Source organism: Xenopus laevis, chromosome 3S (genome assembly GCF_017654675.1).
Source record: "Xenopus laevis strain J_2021 chromosome 3S, Xenopus_laevis_v10.1, whole genome shotgun sequence".
NCBI classification, from domain to species: Eukaryota; Metazoa; Chordata; class Amphibia; order Anura; family Pipidae; genus Xenopus; species Xenopus laevis.
The window spans coordinates 129,168,805-129,192,960 of NC_054376.1; the positions used below are offsets into that span (position 1 = coordinate 129,168,805).

Here is a 24,156-nt window from a genome sequence, read left to right on the forward strand (position 1 = left end):
TCTCCAAAAATAAGAGCTTACCACCTAAAGCACGGCACGCTTGATGCTTAGTAAGTAATAAATACGTCACTTAGTTGGTCATTAACCTTCTTACCCCCCCCCATGACAGAAGTGAATTAACATCTGATGAATCGTATCTTACATATTTGTATTGTTACCTTTAATGGAGCGAGGAGGATTATCAGTGATAAATTCACATTGAAGCCTTTGCCACATTCTTTTGCTTCCCAGAAGGTTCATCATTATCTAATTTCTTAATCTAAACCCAAATGTACTCAAATATATTTAAATCAGAGGAAATTATTAAATTATTACTGTGGAAGAAGAACATTTGGTACAAGGAATGTTCTCCTGAAATGAAATATATATATATACAGATTGGTCTATCTTCTTAGACATAGTATTCACTTTTTATTAAGCAAGATTAAAAAAAAATGTTGAGAATCACAAAATAATGACATTCTTCTCATTTCAAAGAGCCCCCGTGATCATTTCATTGTGAAGCATTTTGCAAAACAAATCACATTGGAGTAAGATTTTTCCTTCCCGTTTCTTAATGTTTCACAGCATTTTGTCCCAAACTACTCACTGAAGTCATCAACTGTCATAGAAGCCGAGGAAAATCAATAGTTTGCCATTCAAACAAAAAGAACAAACTGTTTTTGTTAGATAACAATGCCATGATATTGTCCAGATATCTCAAACACGAAGCTCTTTGGATATTTTAGCAGTTCCTTCTCGTTGAGGCCGTGGACTTCTCCGGGAACCTTCCCATGGTTTTCGTTCATAGAAATCCCATTCACTGTGAATGTTTTTGTTTTCTTTCAGAATAGTGCAAAAATATTTACAAATATATAGAATGGCACTGGAAGCACTGTCATAATAGGATTTAATAAGGATGGAATATGCCCATTGGCCAAGCCTGGACATAAGCCAGTGATGGGAAGCCCTTCCAACCCTCCGAAGTTCTATACATAAGCGTTCTTTCCATATTTACAAATACTGTTGCTGGATTCGTATCGAGGTAGAGTAGCTTGAGGTGCAGCTTTAGCAGAAATCACAGTATTTGGTGCTTGATAGTTGTAAGTGTATTTACTGTTAAAGAGAAATAGATATATTATGTTGAAGAGCTGGACAAAACTGGTGCTTTTTATCACTTTCAAGGAAAGTTATAATGTTGAGTTTTAATACTAATCAGCTCAAGTCAGTTGACTTTGCAAAGCTTCTTGATGCCACCCAGACCCCAAGAACATCCCAACATGTAAGATGTATTCACATAATAAATAAATGCCACTTACTTTTTGGCTGCGGACACCTGAGTCTTGTAGGAACAGCAGAGTAGAGATCCCCCAACTATATCCAAAAGAGCCCCTGACCAACCAAGGTAAAGAGCAGGCCCGATCTCATATCTGCATGGGGTGAAAACATTTGTTTAGTAAATATATAATTGCTTCATCTTAATTCTACTCAGATGTCCATGTTGCCACATGGAGCTATATATGTATTTGGACCACATGGAGCAGTGTCTTGCAAGTTCATGAAGGCTAGATGGCTGTTTGCTTAATGTTGTGAATTTCCCTCATTTTGTCAGACTCACTTTGTTCCTGGGTATAGAGGGTTGAAGAAATCCTTTGTGATGTTGAAAGCATACCATGAAACAGCAATACCAGCACAGACTCCTAGTGGGAAAAAAAACGGTAACAGTCAGAAGGGAAACATGTGAAAGACATGTCAAGTGCTAGTGATGTGCGGGTCAGGAAAAGCTCAACCTGCATGTAATCCTAACCTTAAACTGCACCCAACCTAACCCACAAAATGTTGTTATTGTAAGTCTGTTTGCGCCTCTGATTTCAAGACAAGGAATCTTCGGGAGCAGAATAAGAGTGTACGTCCCCAGTTTGACCCGCAAACCCAACCCTAACCCGCAATGATTTGTCAAATTTCAACCCAAACCTGCCCAACCATTTATCAATTCGCAGGTCACCACAGGTTTCTGGTCAACTTTCACATCAATAATTGGTGCATTATCTCCCTTCCTCTTTAATACAAAATGCCTGAATATGCATCACGTACAGCCAACTGGGTCATCAAAATCAGACCAGGATCATGAGGTAGTGTAGGATAGGCCAAAACTTAGGGTGGGCACTTGGGTCTGGAGGCAGAGGCTATAAAAACTACACCATTTCTAGGAAGGATTTACTCTAGATAGTAATTCCTGTCTTTAGTAGCCATATTGGGTGTCAAATGTGACAGTCATGCAATTTGACTTGCTCTCACTCTGTAATGCTGCGAGTGCAGGAAAACTACATCAATCCTCGGCCTACTCTTTCACCGCAGCACAAAATACAGTGTGGAACTCTGGAATGGGACATGTCTCACTGGCAGATCTAGAAGTGAAAACACCCTGCAGCTCTGTCTCATTTCTGTCTCATTGTGGGCCTATCAGTCGTACAAGACAAAGAAGATTTTCAAAAAACTTCAAGCCTGCTGCAGACAGAACTAGAAAAAGTAATTGCAACCCAATATCATCAACTCGTAGGATTGGATGTCTAGACCAACCTGAAGCCAATCAGAGTACAGGGTTGTTCACAATACCATTTTGGCTCCATGTACTCTGAGGCCAAAGTAACAGAATGACCAGAAGAAATGACCTCTTACCTCCGAAAATTGAGATTGCTCCAGCTGCAGTAGCCAGCTTGCCCTTCAGCACAGGATTGTCTTCTGCAACCTTAGTGCACTGCAACCCAATCATCCCCAACAGGCATGAAAAAAATCCAAAAACCAACGAGGAGATCATCAGTGCCCGAGAGGCTTGGAGATATCCTAAGGAGAGAATTGTCACTGTTACTTCTCAAACCTTTTAGCAAGTCAGATAACAAACAGCAACTTGTTGGGACAATCTGAAGGAACGTCTAAAAACTGATACAAATGGTTAGATCTGAGCTCAAATTTTGTACTGCCAGATATATTTGCAGAACAAAAATTGCTAGAAGACGAATAACCCCTTTATAGAACACGCCATTAGTTGTAACCAGTAAATGTGGAGTATGACCAGGAGGAGAACGAGGGAGTAAGAGATTTGGGTATGGACATCAGTCAGAAAGGTGTCTAAGACATAGGGGTATATTTATCAAAGAGTGAAGTTAATAGTGAAGTTCCGCCACTAGAGTGAAATTCCGCAGCTCTCAATTCTTTTCTATGGGATTTTTATAGGTGTATTTATCAAAGGGTGAACTTTCACTTTCACCCATTGATAAATACGCCTTTCAAAATCCCATAGAAATGAATTGAGAGCTGCGGAATTTCACTCTAGTGGCGGAACTTCACTCTTTGATAAATTTACCCCTAAGTGGGTTATTTATCAAAGTCTGTTTTTTTTCTGGTCTGGCCGGGGAATAACACAATTTTTTCGTAGAAAAAAAACCTTGAATTTTTCGAGATTCTGATGTGTTAAAAGTATGAATAAAAAAGTTCTCCATCTCAGATCTGCCAAGTTCAATGGCAGATGTCCCCTTGATATCCTGATCTGTGCTGGGTTTCCTTCAATAATCAGGAGATTTAGTGGTTTTCGAGGAATCAAATCCAAAAAAGTCTGAGGTTTCAGGCATCAAGTTGCAGTTATTGGCAACAAATCTGAAAAATTTGGACGATTCTGATTTTTTTCACGATTTTTTTTTCCCATACAACAATTTTTTTTAAAAATTTCTTGATAAATAGGGGGGGGGAAGGTCAGTGCAGATTTGTTTGGCGTAGTTTTCAGAAAATAGAACTTTATGGGTTTTGATAAATAACCAGCTGAGAATCTGTAAATGACCATCTTGCAAGTTAATTGTTAAGCCAATGTAATGGCCAAGATCTCGGCAGTTGTTTCCATTGCTTCCACTAGATGTCAGTGTTTTTAATTATTAATAACGAATGCATCCATTTCTGCCAAAGTCATGTCATTGAGATAATGAAGCACTGGCATTTATTAGGTACAGTAGGTAAAAGTAACTTTACTGTACTTTGCTCAGTATAAATCAATGAAAGCATTTTTATTACTCAGTACTGGCGAGAACTATACAGCTGTCAGCAAATCAAAGTGCTTAATTAGAAATAAAACTTGCTAAATTGTGTCCAGAACTTAACATTATTGATTCATTTAACATTTGTCTTGGAATATTGACTTCTAATGTCCAAGGCCGGATTTATACATAGGGAGCTCCTAGGCCTTTCCTGCCTCCCCCTACACACTGTATTCCCACGCACGCAATGCATGCACAAGTCAGGTCCGGAGCACAGAGATTTGAAGGAGAAGGAAAGCTACCAAAGCATTTTATTGCCAATAGTTTAGCTGCAAGCTAGAATGCTATATTTATTCTGTAGAATGTTTTACCATACCTGAGTAAAGAACTCTAGAAGCTCTCTGTTTGTTTAGGATAGCAGATGCCATATTAGCTTGCTGTGACATCACTTCCTGTCCTGCTCACTTATAGATCTGGGCTCAGATTACAGCAGGGAGGAGGGAGGGAGAGAGGAGCAAACTGAGCATGCTCAAGCCCTAGCCCCGGAGGTTTAAGCTGAAAACAGGAAGTCTGATACAGAAGCCCATGAGTACACAATAGAAGGAAAGAAATGTGATGTTTCTTTTGACAGAGGACTCAGAGCAGCATTACTTTGAGGGGTTACTGGTGTATTTATATAGACCTTTCTGATAAAGCTTACTTACTTTTAGCCTTTCCTTCTCCTTTAAAGAGCTAGCAAATCTCCTGCATGTTTTCAGTACTTCATAGCCCATTGCAAAGCAGCTGAGCAACATGCTGCCCCTAAAATGTTGCTGCCCTAGGCAGGCTAATGTCACAAGGCTTTCTCTTAATACTCTCAGAGAATGTGATCAGCACTGGGCCTTGAGCCTTGTGTTTTTATATAATCACAGATTCCTCATTGATACAGTATCTAATATCTTTATTATGTCCCTGGCCAGTATAACTCAGCCTGCAGCCTTGTGCCTTTATATGGTCACAGAACAACCCCTCAGTGACTTCTAATATCCTTATCATTTACAGTAGGGGGTACATTATCCCTTATAATACACGAGTGATACTCAGAGTTCCCTGTATAACTCAGCCTGCAGCCTTGTGCCTTTATATGGTCACAGACCCCCTCAGTGACTTCTAATATCCTTATCATTTACAGTAGGGGGTACATTATACCTTATAATACATGAGTGATACTCAGAGTTCCTGTATAACTCAGCCTGCAGCCTTGTGCCTTTATATGGTCACAGAACAACCCCTCAGTGACTTCTAATATCCTTATCATTTACAGTAGGGGGTACATTATCCCTTATAATACCATGAGTGATACTCAGAGTTCCCTGTATAACTCAGCCTGCAGCCTTGTGCCTTTATATGGTCACAGAACAAACCCCTCAGTGACTTCGAATATCCTTATCATTTACCAGTAGGGGGTACATTATCCCTTATAATACATGAGTGATACTCAGAGTTCCCTGTATAACTCAGCCTGCAGCCTTGTGCCTTTATATGGTCACAGAACAACCCCTCAGTGACTTCTAAATATCCTTATCATTTACAGTAGGGGGTACATTATCCCTTATAATACATGAGTGATACTCAGAGTTCCCTGTATAACTCAGCCTGCAGTCTTGTGCCTTTATATGGTCACAGAACAACCCTCTCAGTGACTTCTAATATCCTTATCATTTACAGTAGGGGGTACATTATCCCTTATAATACATGAGTGATACTCAGAGTTCCCTGTATAACTCAGTCTGCAGCCTTGTGCCTTTATATGGTCACAGAACAACCCCTCAGTGACTTCTAATATCCTTATCATTTACAGTAGGGGGTACATTATCCCTTATAATACATGAGTGATACTCAGAGTTCCCTGTATAACTCAGCCTGCAGCCCTTGTGTCTTTATATGGGTCACAGAACAACCCCTCAGTGACTTCTAATATCCTTATCATTTACAGTAGGGGGTACATTATCCCTTATAATACATGAGTGATACTCAGAGTTCCCTGTATAACTCAGCCTGCAGCCTTGTGTCTTTATATGGTCACAGAACAACCCCTCCAGTGACTTCTAATATCCTTATCATTTACAGTAGGGGGTACATTATCCCTTATAATACACGAGTGATACTCAGAGTTCCCTGTATAACTCAGCCTGCAGCCTTGTGCCTTTATATGGTCACAGAACAACCCCTCAGTGACTTCGAATATCCTTATCATTTACAGTAGGGGGTACATTATCCCTTATAATACATGAGTGATACTCAGAGTTCCCTGTATAACTCAGCCTGCAGCCTTGTGCCTTTATATGGTCACAGAACAACCCCTCAGTGACTTCTAATATCCTTATCATTTACAGTAGGGGGTACATTATCCCTTATAATACATGAGTGATACTCAGAGTTCCCTGTATAACTCAGCCTGCAGCCTTGTGCCTTTATATGGTCATAGAACAACCCCTCAGTGACTTCTAATATCCTTATCATTTACAGTAGGGGGTACATTATCCCTTATAATACATGAGTGATACTCAGAGTTCCCTGTATAACTCAGCCTGCAGCCTTGTGCCTTTAAATGGTCACAGAACAACCCCTCAGTGACATCTAATATCCTTATCATTTACAGTAGGGGGTACATTATCCCTTATAATACATGAGTGATACTCAGAGTTCCCTGTATAACTCAGTCTGCAGCCTTGTGCCTTTATATGGTCACAGAACAACCCCTCAGTGACTTCTAATATCCTTATCATTTACAGTAGGGGGTACATTATCCCTTATAATACATGAGTGATACTCAGAGTTCCCTGTATAACTCAGCCTGCAGCCTTGTGTCTTTATATGGTCACAGAACAACCCCTCAGTGACTTCTAATATCCTTATCATTTACAGTAGGGGGTACATTATCCCTTATAATACATGAGTGATACTCAGAGTTCCCTGTATAACTCAGCCTGCAGCCTTGTGCCTTTATATGGTGACAGAACAACCCCTCAGTGACTTCTAATATCCTTATCATTTACAGTAGGGGGTACATTATCCCTTATAATACATGAGTGATACTCAGAGTTCCCTGTATAACTCAGCCTGCAGCCTTGTGCCTTTATATGGTCACAGAACAACCCCTCAGTGACTTCTAATATCCTTATCATTTACAGTAGGGGGTACATTATCCCTTATAATACATGAGTGATACTCAGAGTTCCCTGTATAACTCAGCCTGCAGCCTTGTGCCTTTATATGGTCACAGAACAACCCCTCAGTGACTTCTAATATCCTTATCATTTACAGTAGGGGGTACATTATCCCTTATAATACATGAGTGATACTCAGAGTTCCCTGTATAACTCAGCTGCAGCCTTGTGCCTTTATATGGTCACAGAACAACCCCTCAGTGACTTCTAATATCCTTATCATTTACAGTAGGGGGTACATTATCCCTTATAATACATGAGTGATACTCAGAGTTCCCTGTATAACTCAGCCTGCAGCCTTGTGCCTTTATATGGTCACAGAACAACCCCTCAGTGACTTCTAATATCCTTATCAATTACAGTAGGGGGTACATTATCCCTTATAATACATGAGTGATACTCAGAGTTCCCTGTATATTTAATATATTTTAAGGCAAGGATTTATTAGACCTTTGTTACTCTGCTTACTACAAGACCAATTAACATTATCAACGTTAGTTGGACTTTAGTTCTGTGGAACAGATATCAGTATTTCTGGGTTGTTCTTGGCTTAGATTCCAAGTAAAATTAAGAAAGAATCTGCCGACTCCATTTTTGATCAAAGAAATGTGTCACTGAGTTTATCGCACTGAGCTACAAAATTCAGGATTCAGTCAATGATGTCTCAAAAAAATAATCAGATTTTACATCAGATTAACCCAATTATTTCTCTCAAACAGCAGCTCCATAGTGACACTCAGATTAGATGATGTCCATGAGAATTTGCTGTGCCGTTAAGCTTTGTACTTTGAGTTTTGTGATTGATTGTGTTTTTGTTATAAAAGATATAAGATCCTTTTAATTCCTCCATCTCTTAAGTTGGCCATACTCTATAAGATTTGCTTATTTAGCAAGATCATCAAATGAGTAAATCTTTCAGTTGATATAGCCAACAAAGACGGGTGATTTGGGGCTAATCCAATCATTCAGCCCTAGGGCCAAACAATCGGATTACAACAATAGGAATATCAGCCAACGGAATGAGAACCGAATCAACTGGCCAACGTAGTCCTTGATCAGCAGGAAAAGACAACCTGCCCGATCGAGATCTGGCCGATATCAGTTGGAGAGGTCTGTTGGAGGTCTCCATACACCATAAGATTTGCTTCTTTGGAGAGTTCGCCAAACAAGCAGATCTTTCCACCGATATAGCCACCAAAGACGGGTGATATCGGGCTAATCTGATCATTGTGCCCTAGGGCCAAACAAACAGATTACAATGATAGGAATACCCATCGACGGAACAAGGACCGAATCAACTAGCCAATGTGGTCCTCTATCGGGCAGAATTCCTTGCACAACACAATGGACACCACATTGGCACATTCACTGAGCCCACGGAATGAATAAACCCAACTCTGCACCAACAGATGATATGACGGCGCTGGAAATAAAATAAAATGCACAACGTAATATCTTCTTTTGTTAGTATTTGTATGATATTAATACTGATATATACATGTTACTCCCAGGAAGGCATGTGTTACATGTGACTGGTCTCTCTCACTTACGTTTTGGAAAATAGATTCTTCTTATAAACCAGGGAATCCTGACACCCGATGGCCAAACACTGAACTGCCAGGGGACCGTCTCCCCCTCCTAACTGTCATATAGGCCCAAATCTAGCTGGTTATACATTGGAATAACTTTTGCCCTCCTACACACAAAATCAACTAAATGGTTATTTAAAAAAAAAAGGGTTAAACATATAGAACATTTAAAAAGCATCTTATGAAATAATAATGCGAACACAAGCTTGCAAAATACAAAATTGCATTTTATTGGATTCCCTCATTTCTTCTTCTTACATTCACCTCTTATTTTCCCCACTCCCAATGTCTCCTTCCAATTCTCAATTCATTTCTAGGAGATTTCTTCTATTTTTAAGCCAATATGCCTATCAAATTCCCTCCAATTCATTTGTCTGTCTGTCTGCAACACCACAATCCAAAAAAAGATGGGATACTGGAAAGTTCAATTAAAAAGAGAATGGGATGATTTGTAAATCATTTAAGCCCTGTATTTAATTGCAAAGAGTACAAAAACTTGCAAAGAATTTGGGGATTTCATCATAGTTCATGATATTAAAAGATTCAGAGAATCCGGAGAAATCTCTGTGCACAAAGGACAAGTCTGAAAGCCAATATTGGATGCGGAGATCTTCAGGCCCTCAGGAGGCAATGCATTAAATAGAGACACAATGATTCTATAGTGGAAATAAGTGAATGGGCTCAGGAAAGCTCCCCAAATCCATTGTCTGTGAACACAGTTCATTGCTGCACTTACAAAATCATTGCAAAGAAGAACCCATATATAAACCTAATCCAGAAACACTGATGCCTTCTCTGGACCAAAGATAATCATGGACTGAGGTGAAGCGGAAAACTGTGATCAATATGTCATTTTGGGTGTCGTGTCCTCTAGGCTAAAGAGGAGAAGGACCATCTGACTTGTCACCATTGCACAGTTCAAAAGCCAGCGGCATCCACGATAGCATGGGGGCGAATGTAAATTAAATGAGGAGCTTGTAAATGCTTGTACATGTATGGAGGTGCATTAGTCAACATGGCATGTAGGGCCTGTACATCTATGATGGTATGGAGGTGTATTAGTCAACATGGCATGGGGGGCTTGAACATTTGTGATCGTATAGAGGTGCATTAGTCAACATGGCATGTTGGGGCTTGAACATTTGTGATGGTTTAGAGGTGCATTAGTCAACATGACATGGGGCTTGTACATCTATGATGGTATGGAGGTGCATTAGTCAACATGACATGGGGCTTGTACATCTATGATGGTATGGAGGTGCATTAGTCAACATGACATGGGGCTTGTACATCTATGATGGTATGGAGGTGCATTAGTCAACATGACATGGGGCTTGTACATCTATGATGGTATGGAGGTGCATTAGTCAACATGACATGGGGCTTGTACATCTATGATGGTATGGAGGTGCATTAGTCAACATGACATGGGGCTTGTACATCTATGATGGTATGGAGGTGCATTAGTCAACATGACATGGGGCTTGTACATCTATGATGGTATGGAGGTGCATTAGTCAACATGACATGGGGCTTGTACATCTATGATGGTATGGAGGTGCATTAGTCAACATGACATGGGGCTTGTACATCTATGATGGTATGGAGGTGCATTAGTCAACATGACATGGGGCTTGTACATCTATGATGGTATGGAGGTGCATTAGTCAACATGACATGGGGCTTGTACATCTATGATGGTATGGAGGTGCATTAGTCAACATGACATGGAGGGCTTGTACATCTATGATTGTGCGGAGGTGCATAAGTCAACATGACATGGGGCTTGTACATCTATGATGGTATGGAGGTGCATTAGTCTACTTGCCATGGGCATCTGGCGCATCTCGGAAGGCACCATTAATGTTGAACATTATATACAGGTTTCAAAGCAACATATGCTGCCATCCAGACAACCCAGTCTTTTTCAGGCAAGACAATGGCAAACAGCATTCTGCATGTATCAGTAGTAAGACAGTCGGGGTGCTAAACTGGCCCCCTGCCTGCAGTCTCAACCTGTCACCCATTGATAACATTTGGCACACTATGAAAGGAAAAATATGACAATAAAGCCCCTGATAAATCTATCAACTCTATAATATCCAGAAGAGATGCCTGTTACCATAATTGTTCTCACCATTTAAAACCTAATAAAGCTGTTTGATAGGACAAAGTCATTTCAAAGTTCTTACCCAACTGGCAGTATAAATATCTAGAGCCCTAGTTTCTACATCCACATTGTACCATTTTCAATACCATTCCTCTAAAGCAGGAGTCCCCAACCTTTTTTATCCACGAGCCAAATTTTAAATGTAAAAAGAGTTGGGGAGCAACACAAGCATGAAAAAACTTCCTGGGGAAACCAAATAAGGGCTGTGATTGGCTGTTTGGTAGCCCCTATATGGATTGGCAGTTTAAAGGAGACTTGTTTTTTTTATGCAACTTCAACAGTCCATTAAATAATGACTGTCTTACAGTAGCACCTCTGGTATTTTGCAGAATCAACAGACCCAGGCCTGATCCTCCATCTTCGTAGAATTATGTAAATAATAGCTATGTTTTCATAACTCTGTAACATTCGTATGTGCTAATGATGGTCCTAACAAAATTTTGGCCTCCAAAGGGAGAGCTGAAAAAGTCTGAAAACTAAGAGTTAGTCATCAAATTGTGGGGGAAATGTATACAAATGCAAAGTAACAACCTTAGCGCCTAGTTTGGAGGATTTTAAGGTTCCTTCCTACCCCAACAGAACTTACTAATGACAAATAAATGAAGAAACAGAAAAATAAGCCACTTTCCACCTCCATAAATAGTTTAATAACCCAAAAGGGCGTTTCACACTACCGCCCCCATGATTATATGTATCCACTTGCCTTTCTTCTGAAGAGCAACTCACCAAAGGACCATGCCCACACTTTAATCATTATCTCTTATCTTAGCAGAGCTTCAACTGTCCACCTCCTCCATCAGCTAGCCAGGTCATGTGAAAAGGATTATGAGATAATTAACATTGCAGACTCAATAAAACAATTTATTTTATGGCAAGGTTATAATAACGCTCTGATTTTAGCCGCTCATGAAACTTGCTGTGTGCTTATTGCGAGACTTTTTGAGTTTCACTGATATCAGCGTGTACCGGGCCAAGGTCACGGGCCTTTAACAGCTGGTGGGAAAATTAACATTCCTCACTCTAAAATGATGCTGACTTTAAATACTCTGGCCCAAAAACAAATCTGTTCTTGATCCTATAATAATGCCGCAAACTGATTATCTGCATCTGTACAACAGCGCTGTTTTTGCAGTGGTGGATAATGGTGACTTTCAGCATAACACAATCATTTCCTAAGGGCACCCATGAAAACCAGGGTCCCATTATCACTTTGCTTCTGAAGTACCGTATATACTCGAGTATAAGCTGAGTTTTTCAGCCCCCAAAATATGCTGAAAAACGCTACCTCGGCTTATACTCGAGTCAAGCGCAAAAATGGTCGCCGGCGCCTAAGAATAGTCACTGGCGTCCAAGAATAGTCGCCGGCATCCATGAATAGTCTCCAAGAATATTCGCCGGCATCCAAGAATGGTCGCCGGCATCCAAAAACGAGACGTGGCACCTCCAATGGGAGCAGACACCCTCAATTTTTTGATTGAAACTTACCAGAAGCTGCTGCATTTCTCACCCTAGGCTTATACTCGAGTCAATAAGCTTTCTCAGTTTTTGGAGGTAAAATTAGGTACCGCGGCTTATACTCGGGACGGCTTATACTCGAGTATATACGGTAGCTTACACCTACTGAATAGCCGGCAGAGAGAAGACTTGCAGCCGACGCAAGACTTTACGCACACACTGATGCCTGACTTGCTTGAGGAAGAAGTTGCTTGAGTTCCAGGTTGGAAAAATAAAGGAAAACAATGCACAGCTCCTGTGTTAGTCATGGACTCCAAAAATATTAGCAACATCCCGGCACTGTAAATAGAAATGACTTGATGACTCAAACATAATATGAGGGTTGGGCATTGTAATGCATTGTGCGAGAGAATTGGTCATCATTGTTCTACTTAGACTTTCATAACAAACAGAGAGAAAGTGATCTAATGGTATGTTATTTGCAGTGCCGTGCCAAGTCGGCCGGATGCCCTAGGCAACCCAGCGACTATGATGCCACCATCTTGTGCACGTGCATGAACAGTGTGCATGTTCTTAGAGCGCACACACACACACCAACCATTACAAGGGTCCTAATTAGGGAAAGGTGGCAGAAGAGGTCACCTCAACAGAAGTATAGACATTTCTTCTAAATACCTCTTGTCCAAGAAGTACTTCTTCAAATTTCTCCAAATTCTTGACATGTTGACTCAGGAGCGCTGCCCCAATGAGCTTACCAGGAATGGCAAAAATTCTGCTCCTGGTAACTTTCCACTTTCTTGGCTGGCATCATAGCACCCCATAGACCCCCTCCAGGGCTCCAGTCGCCTCAGGTTCGCCCCTGTGTTGACTACATTGCCTGTTTGAGAACTTACGGAGAAACAGTAGTCACAAAGGTATCCCTGAACGCTACAACCTTCGAAAAACTTCCCATGTGCAACAGAGGGAAAAACGACTAGGCACTACATACCCAAATGGAAATATGGTTAAAGGCGGAAAACACTCCAACTAAATACTCCAGATCTTTAACGCAAAAACTCCACCACATACATCAAAATGCTTATAAACAATATTGAAGAAACGGTGGTAGCGCCAGAGACGAACTGCGTGTACCAGCCAGTAACAATAATTATATGTAAGAAGATAAGTCCCAAAATGAAATGCCCAGTGATCTTTTAATAAGCTCAATGAGTAAAGAATATAACTATGGGATTAGCCCAAAATGTTATAGCAGAGCAGTAGAAAGGAAAAAGGGAGACGACATGCTTAAAGGGATCCTGTCATCGGAAAACATGTTTTTTTCAAAACACATTAGTTAATAGTGCTGCTCCAGCAGAATTCTGCACTGAAATCCATTTCTCAAAAGAGCAAACAGATTTTTTTTATATTTAATTTTGAAATCTGACATGGGGGTAGACATTTTGTCAATTTCCCAGCTGCCCCAAGTCATGTGACTTGTGCCTGCACTTTAGGAGAGAAATGCTTTCTGGCAGGCTGCTGTTTTTCCTTTTCAATGTAACTGAATGTGTCTCAGTGGGACATGGGTTTTTACTATTGAGTGTTGTTCTTATATCTACCAGGCAGCCGTTATCTTGTGTTAGGGAGCTGCTATCTGGTTACCTTCCCATTGTTCTGTTGTTTGGCTGCTGGGGGGAAAGGGAGGAGGTGATATCACTCTAACTTGCAGTACAGCAGTAAAGAGTGATTGAAGTTTATCAGAGCACAAGTCACATGACCAGGGGCATCTGGGAAATTGACAAAATGTCTAGCCCCATGTCAGATTTCAAAATTGAATATAAAAAAATCTGTTTGCTCTTTTGAGAAATGGATTTCAGTGCAGAATTCTGCTGGAGCAGCACTATTAACTGATGGGTTTAAATGACAGTATCCCTTTAATGACTCACCCTTCCAATGATGTTTTCAGGTACAATGTGCAGTAGAGTCTGTTATCTGGACAATCTCTGCCACGGCAACATGTGTTGCCCACTTGTCAGGATAGAAGAACCACATTTTTTCTTGTGCCATTGAACCGACTTGCACTAAAATTTGGCAGTGTGGTATTAACCCTGTTTTTGCCTCTATGGGGAGCAGCCTAATCTGAATTATCCAAGGCTGGTGCTTATCTCCTAACCCTACCCCCCACCCCCAGGCAGTGTATACGTCAGTTTGGGCATTTTACTTTTTGCATGAAATGCATTTCGATTAAGGTTTTCCAGAACGACATCTATAAAATATGTATATTCATTAACAAGCTGGTATATATTAACGAGCGGGCGCTAAAAAACTCCTTTTATAATCCTGACCCTGATTGTGCAACAGCTGAAGTTCTTTATTGCCCCAGCTAGTGCATCCGACCATGGCATCACGTGATCGAGGCTGTTTACCAATATAGTAATGATGTCACTCTCCTTATTGCATCATCTTATGACACAGTAAGGTGGTGTGGTACAGAAATGATTTGGTCACTTTATAGAGGATTGGGTGTAAATGTGGGAAAGTAAGGTGTTAGAGGTGACTAGGTGCAAACCTCTGTGCTCTCTTTGCGTAATTCCTTCCAATTCATTACACACAGCACAATGAAGCGCTAGCTCTGGTGAAAGCCACACCTGGCACACGATGCCCACAAACAATGCCTACAGGCTACCGTACTGTAGGTGTGCCCTCTTCTGCTAAACGGCACCATTTTCTGCTGAGTTCATTCTATAGAAAAGTTCATTTGTATCTAGAGAAAATCCTAAATTCCTTTGGGGTTAACAGGAATGTATGCAGAGTCATTCACATGGGGGGCAGTTATAAACTCTGCAGTGGGTTTTTTTGCTTTTCCCTTTAAATTGACAAAATGATCACATCATTTTTCTTTTTTCCTGACCAGTTTTTTTATACACAGAAATAGTGCAGAATATTTTTTATTTTACATAAGGAATTAAAAGTGGGGTCAAGTAGTACTGGCACCCAATGCAAAACTACTTGGTCTATCCCATGCCCTCTCTCCTGATCAATCCCATACCCACCATTCTGCCCAATCCCATGACCCACCCTCCTGATCAATCCCATACCCACCCTCCTGATCAATCCCATACCCACCCTTCTGATCAATCCCATACCCACCATTCTGCCCAATCCCATGACCCACCCTCCTGATCAATCCTATACCCACCCTCCTGATCAATCCCATACCCACCCTTCTGATCAATCCCATACCCACCATTCTGCCCAATCCCATGACCCACCCTCCTGATCAATCCCATACCCACCCTTCTGATCAATCCCATACCCACCATTCTGCCCAATCCCATGACCCACCCTCCTGATCAATCCTATACCCACCCTCCTGATCAATCCCATACCCACCCTCCTGATCAATCCCATACCCACCCTTCTGATCAATCCCATACCCACCATTCTGCCCAATCCCATGACCCACCCTCCTGATCAATCCCATACCCACCCTTCTGATCAATCCCATACCCACCATTCTGCCCAATCCCATGACCCACCCTCCTGATCAATCCTATACCCACCCTCCTGATCAATCCCATACCCACCCTCCTGATCAATCCCATACCCACCGTCCTGATCAATCCCATACCCACCCTCCTGATCAATCCTATACCCACCCTCCTGATCAATCCCATACCCACCCTCCTGATCAATCCCATACCTACCCCTCTGCTCAATCCCATGACCCAACCTCCTGAAAAATCCTATATCCACCCTCCTGATCAATCCCATGACCCACCCTACCAAAGAATCTGGTTTTACTGCAAAAATATACAATATTTTAAAGGGACTGTAAAGTTGATTCCTGATCAATTCCATTGCTACCTTCCTGATCAATCCCATACCCACCCTCTGGATTAATTCCATAACCACCATTCTGATCAATGCTGTACCCAGCCCCCTAATCAATTCCATGTCCCACCCTCCTGATCAATTCCATACCCACCCTATGAATTCATTCCATAACCACCATCCTGTTTAATGCTGTACCCACCCTCCTGATCAATCCCATACCCACCCTCCTGATCAATCCCATACCCACCCTCCTGATCAATCCCAAACCCACCCTCCTGATCAATCCCATACCCACCCTCCTGATCAATCCCAAACCCACCCTCCTGATCAATCCCATACCCACCCTCCTGATCAATCCCAAACCCACCCTCCTGATCAATCCCATACCCACCCTCCTGATCAATCCCATGACACACCCTACCAAAGAATCTGGTTTTCCTACAATAATATGCAATATTTTAAAGGGACTGTATAGTTGATTCCATTGGCAGAGTTTCTAAAGGGTTGCCACCTTGCTGGTTTGTTATGGACACAATCTGTAAAACTGGTTCTTTATGCCAATGTTATCAATAGAGATTATGTTTAATTGTCTCTTTTCCAAAAATCTGTGACAAATCTAATCTAATAAACCAACAACCAATTGAAAGGTAGCACCTGTTTAAAAGCAAATATTTGATTTGTTGCGATGATTTACTAGATCGGCACTTTTACTACATTAGACTAGCCAAGAACTTCACTTCCTAAACTGCAGTAAAGACATTTAAAGTTAATGTGACACACACAGAAGGTTCTATGTCTTCTGTCATTGGCATGGATGGAAACCAACTGTCAACTCTAGTTTTTTCCCTGAAATGCGAATGGGCATTGAAAACCATCTGTCAGGAGTGGTCTCCATTCATGTCAGTGACAGGAACTATTGGAAAGGTATTGATTGGACCTCTGATGGCAAAGAAGTCCTACGTGTACCATGAATACTGCTCCTCTCCTTCAACAAACCCACCAACCCAGTATACTGTTTGCTGAGTGCCAGCATCTTCTGGTCTGCTATTCATCCCTATTATGTGCTTTTCCTGAGATTTCTGTACAGGGCACACACTCTCCTAGAATGGGTTCAGGGGACACCTGGGAGAAGATTGAAGATAGTGGCACTGTGTTCAGCAAACAGTACCCTGGCTGGTTGCAATGATTGAAGAAGAGAAGAGCCAGCCTAGGGCAGCAGGTAAGCAACTATAACCACAGGGGGTGCCTAACAACTTGGAACCTCCAGAGATTTTACCTTTCATTGTCCTTTGGCAGAAAGTTGAGGTGGCCCCAATAAGCCACACATTTTCACCCAAACACACAAAAAGTGTTTCTTCAGGTGGCCATAAATGGTAAAATGCACTTCTTTGGATAGGTCGCCCTAGGGCCAAATTATAAAATTAAAATGATGGGGTTGCGAAAACTCAATGAGCTGATGGGGTTCTTGGTCAGACAGACAAGTCAATCCTGTTCTATCGACATATAGCTGATTTTTGGCCAGATATTGATTGGGAGGTCTGTCGGAGGGCCCCATATATGAGCAGATATGAGCAGATAAGGACTTGACAGTTTAAATCTGTCTGTATATGGCCACCTTTACTCTTTCAGAATGAAAGTATTTCATTTCCGACAATGATCCTACTTCTACTCCAACTTTAGGCAAAACTTGATCTTTTTATGACAGTGTCCCTTTAATTTGTTTAGCGACTGAAATAAAGTGCTCCCTTTGTATCACTTTTTGGCACAAACCTCCTTAAAGGCACTTTGAGGAAATCCACACCGAAAAGCAGATTATGTTTGTTTGTTTATTTCTTGTTACGGTGCCACTTTTACCTTTGTTGGAACTGGGAAACATAACCAGCCGAGTATCGCTGAACCACATCCATAACGAGGATCTGAATGTGGCCTTCATTGAGCTTTCTCAGTCTTCCTCTTGGCCATAAGCTTCTGCAGCTTAACCTCGTTAACCCTTTGCACAGATTATCCCTTCAATATAAAAGAACATTACACAGCACTATTTGTGTAAACCAGCCAAATATATTGAGTAAATAATGGGATAACATTCTCTGAACAATGCTTTACCCTTTGCCTCTGGAGGTGCAGGTATCACCCCGTTCTCCCTTAATCTGCGGAAAGGGGATTGTCCAGCACATTCTCCAGGAGAGGTCCTTAGTGATAAAAAGAAAAAACACCCCGTAGGCCTCTCAGCTCTCCACAGAGAGTTCTTTTTGAGTTCTTTAATCATGTGAGGATATTACAGGGGGCAATTAGAGAGGGTGAGGCATCTTCTAGAAAGAAAAGCTCCTTTAAGTGTAGAATTGCCTGAGGGTGATGGCACATGGATGTTTTTGTTCGCTGTGATCCTTAGGTAACTGGCACAATCCCAACTCTTCTTTATCTGCAGCTGCTTCCTATTTACTTGAATGGAAAAAATGTGGGTTTTCTTGCCGTTGCCCATTAGAATAATATTGGAAAGGAGGCACTAAAAGCTGAACGTTTGCTCTACTACCCATGCCCAAAGAAAGGATCCTGGGGACATCAAAGAAGATCACAGAGAATAACATGATCTTAGGCAGTGATCCCCAACCAGTAGCTGGTGGGTAACATGTTTCTCTCCAACCTCTTGGATGTTGCTCCCAGTGGCCTCGAAGCAGGTGTTTATTTTTGAATTCCTGGCTTAGAGGCAAGTTTTGGTTTCATAAAAACGGTTTCATGCCAAACAGCCTTGTGTAGGCTTCCAGTCCACATAGGGGCTACCAAACAGCCAATAACAGCCCTAATTTGACATCCCCATGGACTTTCTTATGCTTGTGTTGCTCTCCAATTCTATTTACATTTAAATGTGGCTCACAAGTAAAAAAAGGTTGGGGACCCCTGTTCTTGGGATCCTCCTCAGGGTCTGAAGTGAGCAATTATAATCACTGGTGGGGACGACGACAGTGATTAAGCCTTTACTTGGCCTTTAAGTTATTGTGAAGTGGCTGCAGACCAAGAAGACTGCTTTGGTTCTTATGGTTCATCAAGGCACTTGGTTGGCAGTGGTGATCACTATGATGTGCCTAAATACTACTTTGTTTATTTGCCCAAATAAAAGGAGGTTGATAAACCTGGTGTAATATTGGTAGTTTGTGTTTGCTTTAAAGATCTTAATATAGTTTCTTTATATATAAGTAGCTGTGTATCCATAGTGGCTGCGATTCCAGTTCCAGAAGGGCAGTAGACAGTAGTGCCTTCCTTTGCTTAGCAGGTAGATTAGAATTCACTGTTTCTGGGTTTAAGGGGAGCTAAACAGTGAGCAAATATTATTTATGATTTTCTACACCCCACTATGATATTAAAACTTTTCTCATACATGTTGTTGCTCATTCGCTAAGCCCAAGAAAGTCTGGTGGCACAAGATCCCAGCATGGTCTATGTCGAGGGCTAGAACTAAGTGACTAGAGACTTTATAGACCTAAATATAACTAAATAACATCTCAGTAATAATTCAAATAATGTTCAATGGCATCATACAGTTTGCATGGACATGAGCCATAGACATAAAATAACAGTTGCAATGGAAGGGGATTCTATGTTTGATAAGGGCTTTGTCATATTAGTTGATGATATAAATATATGTATATATCACCATGGCTGGTACATAACTGGCAGCTGCAGGGTCCATATGTTCTATGTTTCCAGGATGAAACTTGATATTGCTGTAAATATAATCACAGACTCCCACTTCACATGTGGAGTCAGTGTCCCACCTTAGTATCTTGACTTACTTGATATTTCTCCTGTCATTCCATTTAAACTAATTAGTACCCCATGGGCACTACCACAACATTTCTATTGCACCACCTTCTATTCTGCCTGTCTCCCAGCATTCCTCCAATGCACTAAAAGCCACCCAACACGACCCATTGCCTTGATCACAATAATCAAAACTGGAGGTTGCTTGACATTCTGACAACTCTAGAGCTCCATCTCATGAGTTCCTTATCATGGAATCAAAATGATAAAGTAGAGATTCATAGAATGAGTGAATTGAGCTCAGGGGGACCCAGAGCAGTGGACAAGGAGCAGCCTAAATGTTAGAATAAGATTTGAAGGGAATATTAAGGAGAATGGCATTAAGATAATATTTTATGTATAGAGACATCTCTATTGCTAATTATAAAAGAACTTTTAGAAACACCTTAGGGGAGATAAGCATTCTTTCTCTTCGTTTATGTCACAACTCAGACCCCACAGAAACGTAGATCTTCAGGGGCAGCTTTCTGCAGTTTGCCCACCCTCGCTACTTACCTGAGAGTGCCAGCAAGGATGGGAATTCACGGCAGTTGTAGACTCCGGTGGAGTCAGAGGCGCAGCTCATCCAGAGGTTCTCATAGATTGTGGAGGTGGTTATGACATTGCCTTCGACTGATGACACCCGCCAGTTGGCATTGAAGAGGGTCATCCCCAACATGGTCGATCCTATCACCCCAAAAAAGAATCCCAATGTCTCCAAAATGACAGACATGCCTTTCGGTTGAGTTCAAGTGTGCAAGTCAAAAGTTCTCTCTTGATGCCACGTTCCCTCAGATAATCTTGCTCTTCAGTGTCCACTTTATCACAATCTTATGTCTTTCATGCTTGACTCGCTGCCTGTACCTTTTTCTGTATTTCACTGGTTTTGGTTCCCCTTGTCACTGCCACTGTCTCCTATTTTCTCTGACGACTTACTTTTATCAGACTGTTCTCTTCTTTATCTGTCTTGCTGTGGTCGCTGTGGTCAGTGCTCTGAAAAGTGACTCTCGCTTGCACTCTGTATCTTCCCCAGTCTCACTGGTCTAGTGCTGTGTGAAGAGCCAGAGTATGTCAGCTGGGGAAGGTGTGCATTACCTCTGCTCCTTCCCTCCCTCCTCCTCCTTGCATAATATCCCTGTCAAGTTCATAAACTACATAGCAGGCAGCTTAAAGCGTCTCACAGAACTATGGGCAGCATGTATGTTGCCAAAAAGTCCACACTTCATAAGGAAACCTTTGTTTCATTCATTAATATAAGATATACATATACAGTAGTTACAGTATTTGGTCTGGAAAAGTCTCATGTAGCCAAAATGAAAGATAAAAATGGCTAAACCTGTGCCAATATGATGCTAGTAGCTGCTTGTGGGATATACGTGGGTCTCCTAGTGTCCCCAAGATTTGGCATCTCTGTTTATTGTCCGCTGATATCACCCTGGCTCACTAATAACCTTACTTAGGGTGCCATAATGAATTCTGCATTAGACAAGACCCTGATGGACATTATGTAGGGCAGACACATTGCATTAGAAGGCAAGGGCAAGTATCTCAGATACATTTGATATTGACCAACACTTGGCCTGTGTGGATGAACACCTGCTGCCCTACCAAAAACATCTGTTCCCTTCTACACTGATGTCATCATGTGTCAATGTTACATGTCTTCAACTTAAACGTTAAACATTTACACATTTCACACATTCTCTGTAGGCACATAAACAATAGATAAATGTACTTGATGATCATCTCCATTTAAGCTTTATTCGGTTGATGTGCTGACAACTTGTGATTTAGACTCTTATCCCAAAGATAAGGAGATGTGACCATTTAGCTTAATCTAGACAGAGGAATCTATAATCTGTTTCCTTAATGACACTTTGGCAAAATCCTAAGTAGCTGGCAGTCTGTCCCCATGTCTACACTGACAGGAGTAAGTTGCAGGTAAAACTTAGTCCCTTTGTAAAATGTATAATGAAGCAATAGAATTCTTAATGAATCAGATGAAAATTGAGCGTAGGACTGGCCAGATATGGGATGACTTTGACGTAGTTGTTCAGCTTAAATATATTGTAATATATGGACAAACAATCCCTGTTTTTTTTAAAGGGTAAGGCATTTTTTAGTAGCAGTATGCACAAAATGTCTTAATAGTGGGTTGAGTGCAGAGAACCTCTTGTATTTGTCTACACTGACAACGGTAAGCTCCGACTCTGACCCTCGATCCCCTACAGGATAACGGGCAGAAGAAGACATCAGTTGATCCCTCCCTAGTGATGAGATTGTTCCTCCCAGTGAAGGCTGATATGGACAGAATGAATTGTCTATATCTTATGGGATACAAGAGACAAAACAATGACCACCTAATGACTCACTTTCCATGCCTATTGCTAATTGACTTACATAATGATGTTTCCTTTGTTGTTTGCTGTATCTACAATGATTTTTGATGTTCAGCTGATGGGGCTGTGCAAGGGATCTAATGGGAAAAACACCATCATCATACATGGGGGGGGAACCTTACAAAAACATACAAGCTGAAATGGACCCTAATAGGGACTTTAGAAAATGAACTCTGCTGGGGCAGAGTCTAAGGGGCAAATTCACTAAGATTCGTAGTTGCGCCAGGCGTAACTTCGCCGCACTTCGCCGCACTTCGCCACAATTCACCAGGCGTAGTTTCGCCAGCGCTTCGCAAATTCACTAAAATCCGAAGTTGCGCTCAGGGGTAGCGTAAGGTTGCGAAGTTGCGCTAGCGTTGATTCACTAAGCGAAGCGAAGTTACGCTAGCGATGGTTAATTTGCATACGGCGCCAAATTCAAATTTCAATGGAGGAATACGTATCAGCACTACAAATGCCTAGAAAACCTTCAAAACATCAAATAAAATTTTTATTTTCCCTACACATGTGCCCACTGTATAGGTAAGTTGCCATGAGTCAGGAAATGTAGGGGGGAAGGAGGGGAGCCCCAAAAAAATTTGCGATCTTTTTCAGCCTATCACCCATAATGTAGAAAACACGCCAGCGTTTTTTGGGACTTAGAAAAAATGTTGACTTTTTTTGAAGCAAACCCTATCTACTCTATTGCGCTTCGTCTGGTCTGAGGTGGTGAAGGAAGTCTAGCCTAAAAGGTAGAGTTCAGTACACTGCGCGCGTTAGTGAATTTGCGTAGTTACGTCCGTATCGATAATTCGCCAGGCGTAAGGTTGCGAAGTAACACTAGCGAATCTACGCCAGCGTTCGTTAGTGAATTTGCGCAGTAACGAAAATGCCAAACGCTAGCGAAGTAACGCTAGCGTTCGGCACTTCGGCGCTTAGTGAATTTGCCCCTAAGAATCTCTAGAATAAGTAATGGGTGTAATGAAGAGTAGCTGCCAGTAGCTGGTGTCTTGCTCTGTGAAGGTGGTGCTTTCCCTGGTTCCAACAATTAATCAAAACAACTAAAGCTAGAGAAGGGAGAATCCACCCACAACTTAATTTCCCCAAAACTTACAGTCCCATTCATTAAAGGTACTTGTGCCAACATGTTCCCCTTGCACTTCTGTATATTTGTGCTCAGTGCTGCCCCCTTCCCCCTCTCTTGAATTCTACAAAGGATTGTGCTGATGCCACAGTGCAAATAAATGGTGTCCACTTGTTACTCTTATGCCGGAAATGACACCAACAAGACAATTTTTACCATAATTGCGTCTGATTAGTGTCAAAGTGAAAGAGCAACTGCATCAAAGCGACCCCAGTTATATCAGACACATTGCGTTTGGTCCACTGCACTTGTAGTGATAAGTTACCCCTATAATCCTGTTTTAGGGTAATTGTCACAGTGTCATTTTCTGTTGGGGGTTGCTGGGAGTCACAGTGTCTTTTATTTTTGGGGATGCTGGGAGTCACAGTGCCTAGAAAGCATTCAGTATGGAGATAAAATTAGAGAGAGTAATTGAGTAAGCTTGGGCGAATTTGACCCGTTTTGGTTCGCCAAAAATATGCCGCCAGCAAAATGTCACCGATGCCCAATAAAGTCTATGGGCGTCAAAATTTTTTTTTTGAGGCACACTGCCATACAAGTCTATTGGCGTCATTTTCACTGCGATACAAGGCGAAAAAATGCACCTATCCCTATAAATG

The 24,156-nt window shown here is 41.5% G+C and overlaps 1 protein-coding gene across 1 annotated transcript; it reads right to left on the reverse strand.

The window, feature by feature from the left end:
• Nucleotides 1-183: 183 nt before the first annotated feature.
• Nucleotides 184-21,144, reverse strand: cldn15.1.S (claudin 15, gene 1 S homeolog). Its single transcript, XM_041588974.1, has 5 exons — nt 20,552-21,144; nt 2,659-2,823; nt 1,598-1,679; nt 1,299-1,409; nt 184-1,095 (listed from the first exon to the last, which is right to left on the reverse strand). Exons 1-5 carry the CDS (start codon nt 20,766-20,768, stop codon nt 969-971), a joined length of 702 nt encoding a protein of 233 aa, XP_041444908.1. The 5' UTR covers nt 20,769-21,144; the 3' UTR covers nt 184-968.
• Between the last annotated feature and the right edge of the window lie 3,012 nt (nt 21,145-24,156).

What these genes read in the sequence shown, in the direction of transcription:
- cldn15.1.S (XM_041588974.1), bottom strand. Translation starts at nt 20,768, where the DNA reads ATGTCTGTCATTTTGGAGACATTGGGATTCTTTTTTGGGGTGATAGGA. An exon ending in ATCCTTGCTGGCACTCTCAG is followed by an intron (nt 2,824 to 20,551) that starts GTAAGTAGCGAG and finishes TTCTCTCCTTAG; the next exon opens with GATATCTCCAAGCCTCTCGG. An exon ending in AGCAATCTCAATTTTCGGAG is followed by an intron (nt 1,680 to 2,658) that starts GTAAGAGGTCAT and finishes TTTTCCCACTAG; the next exon opens with GAGTCTGTGCTGGTATTGCT.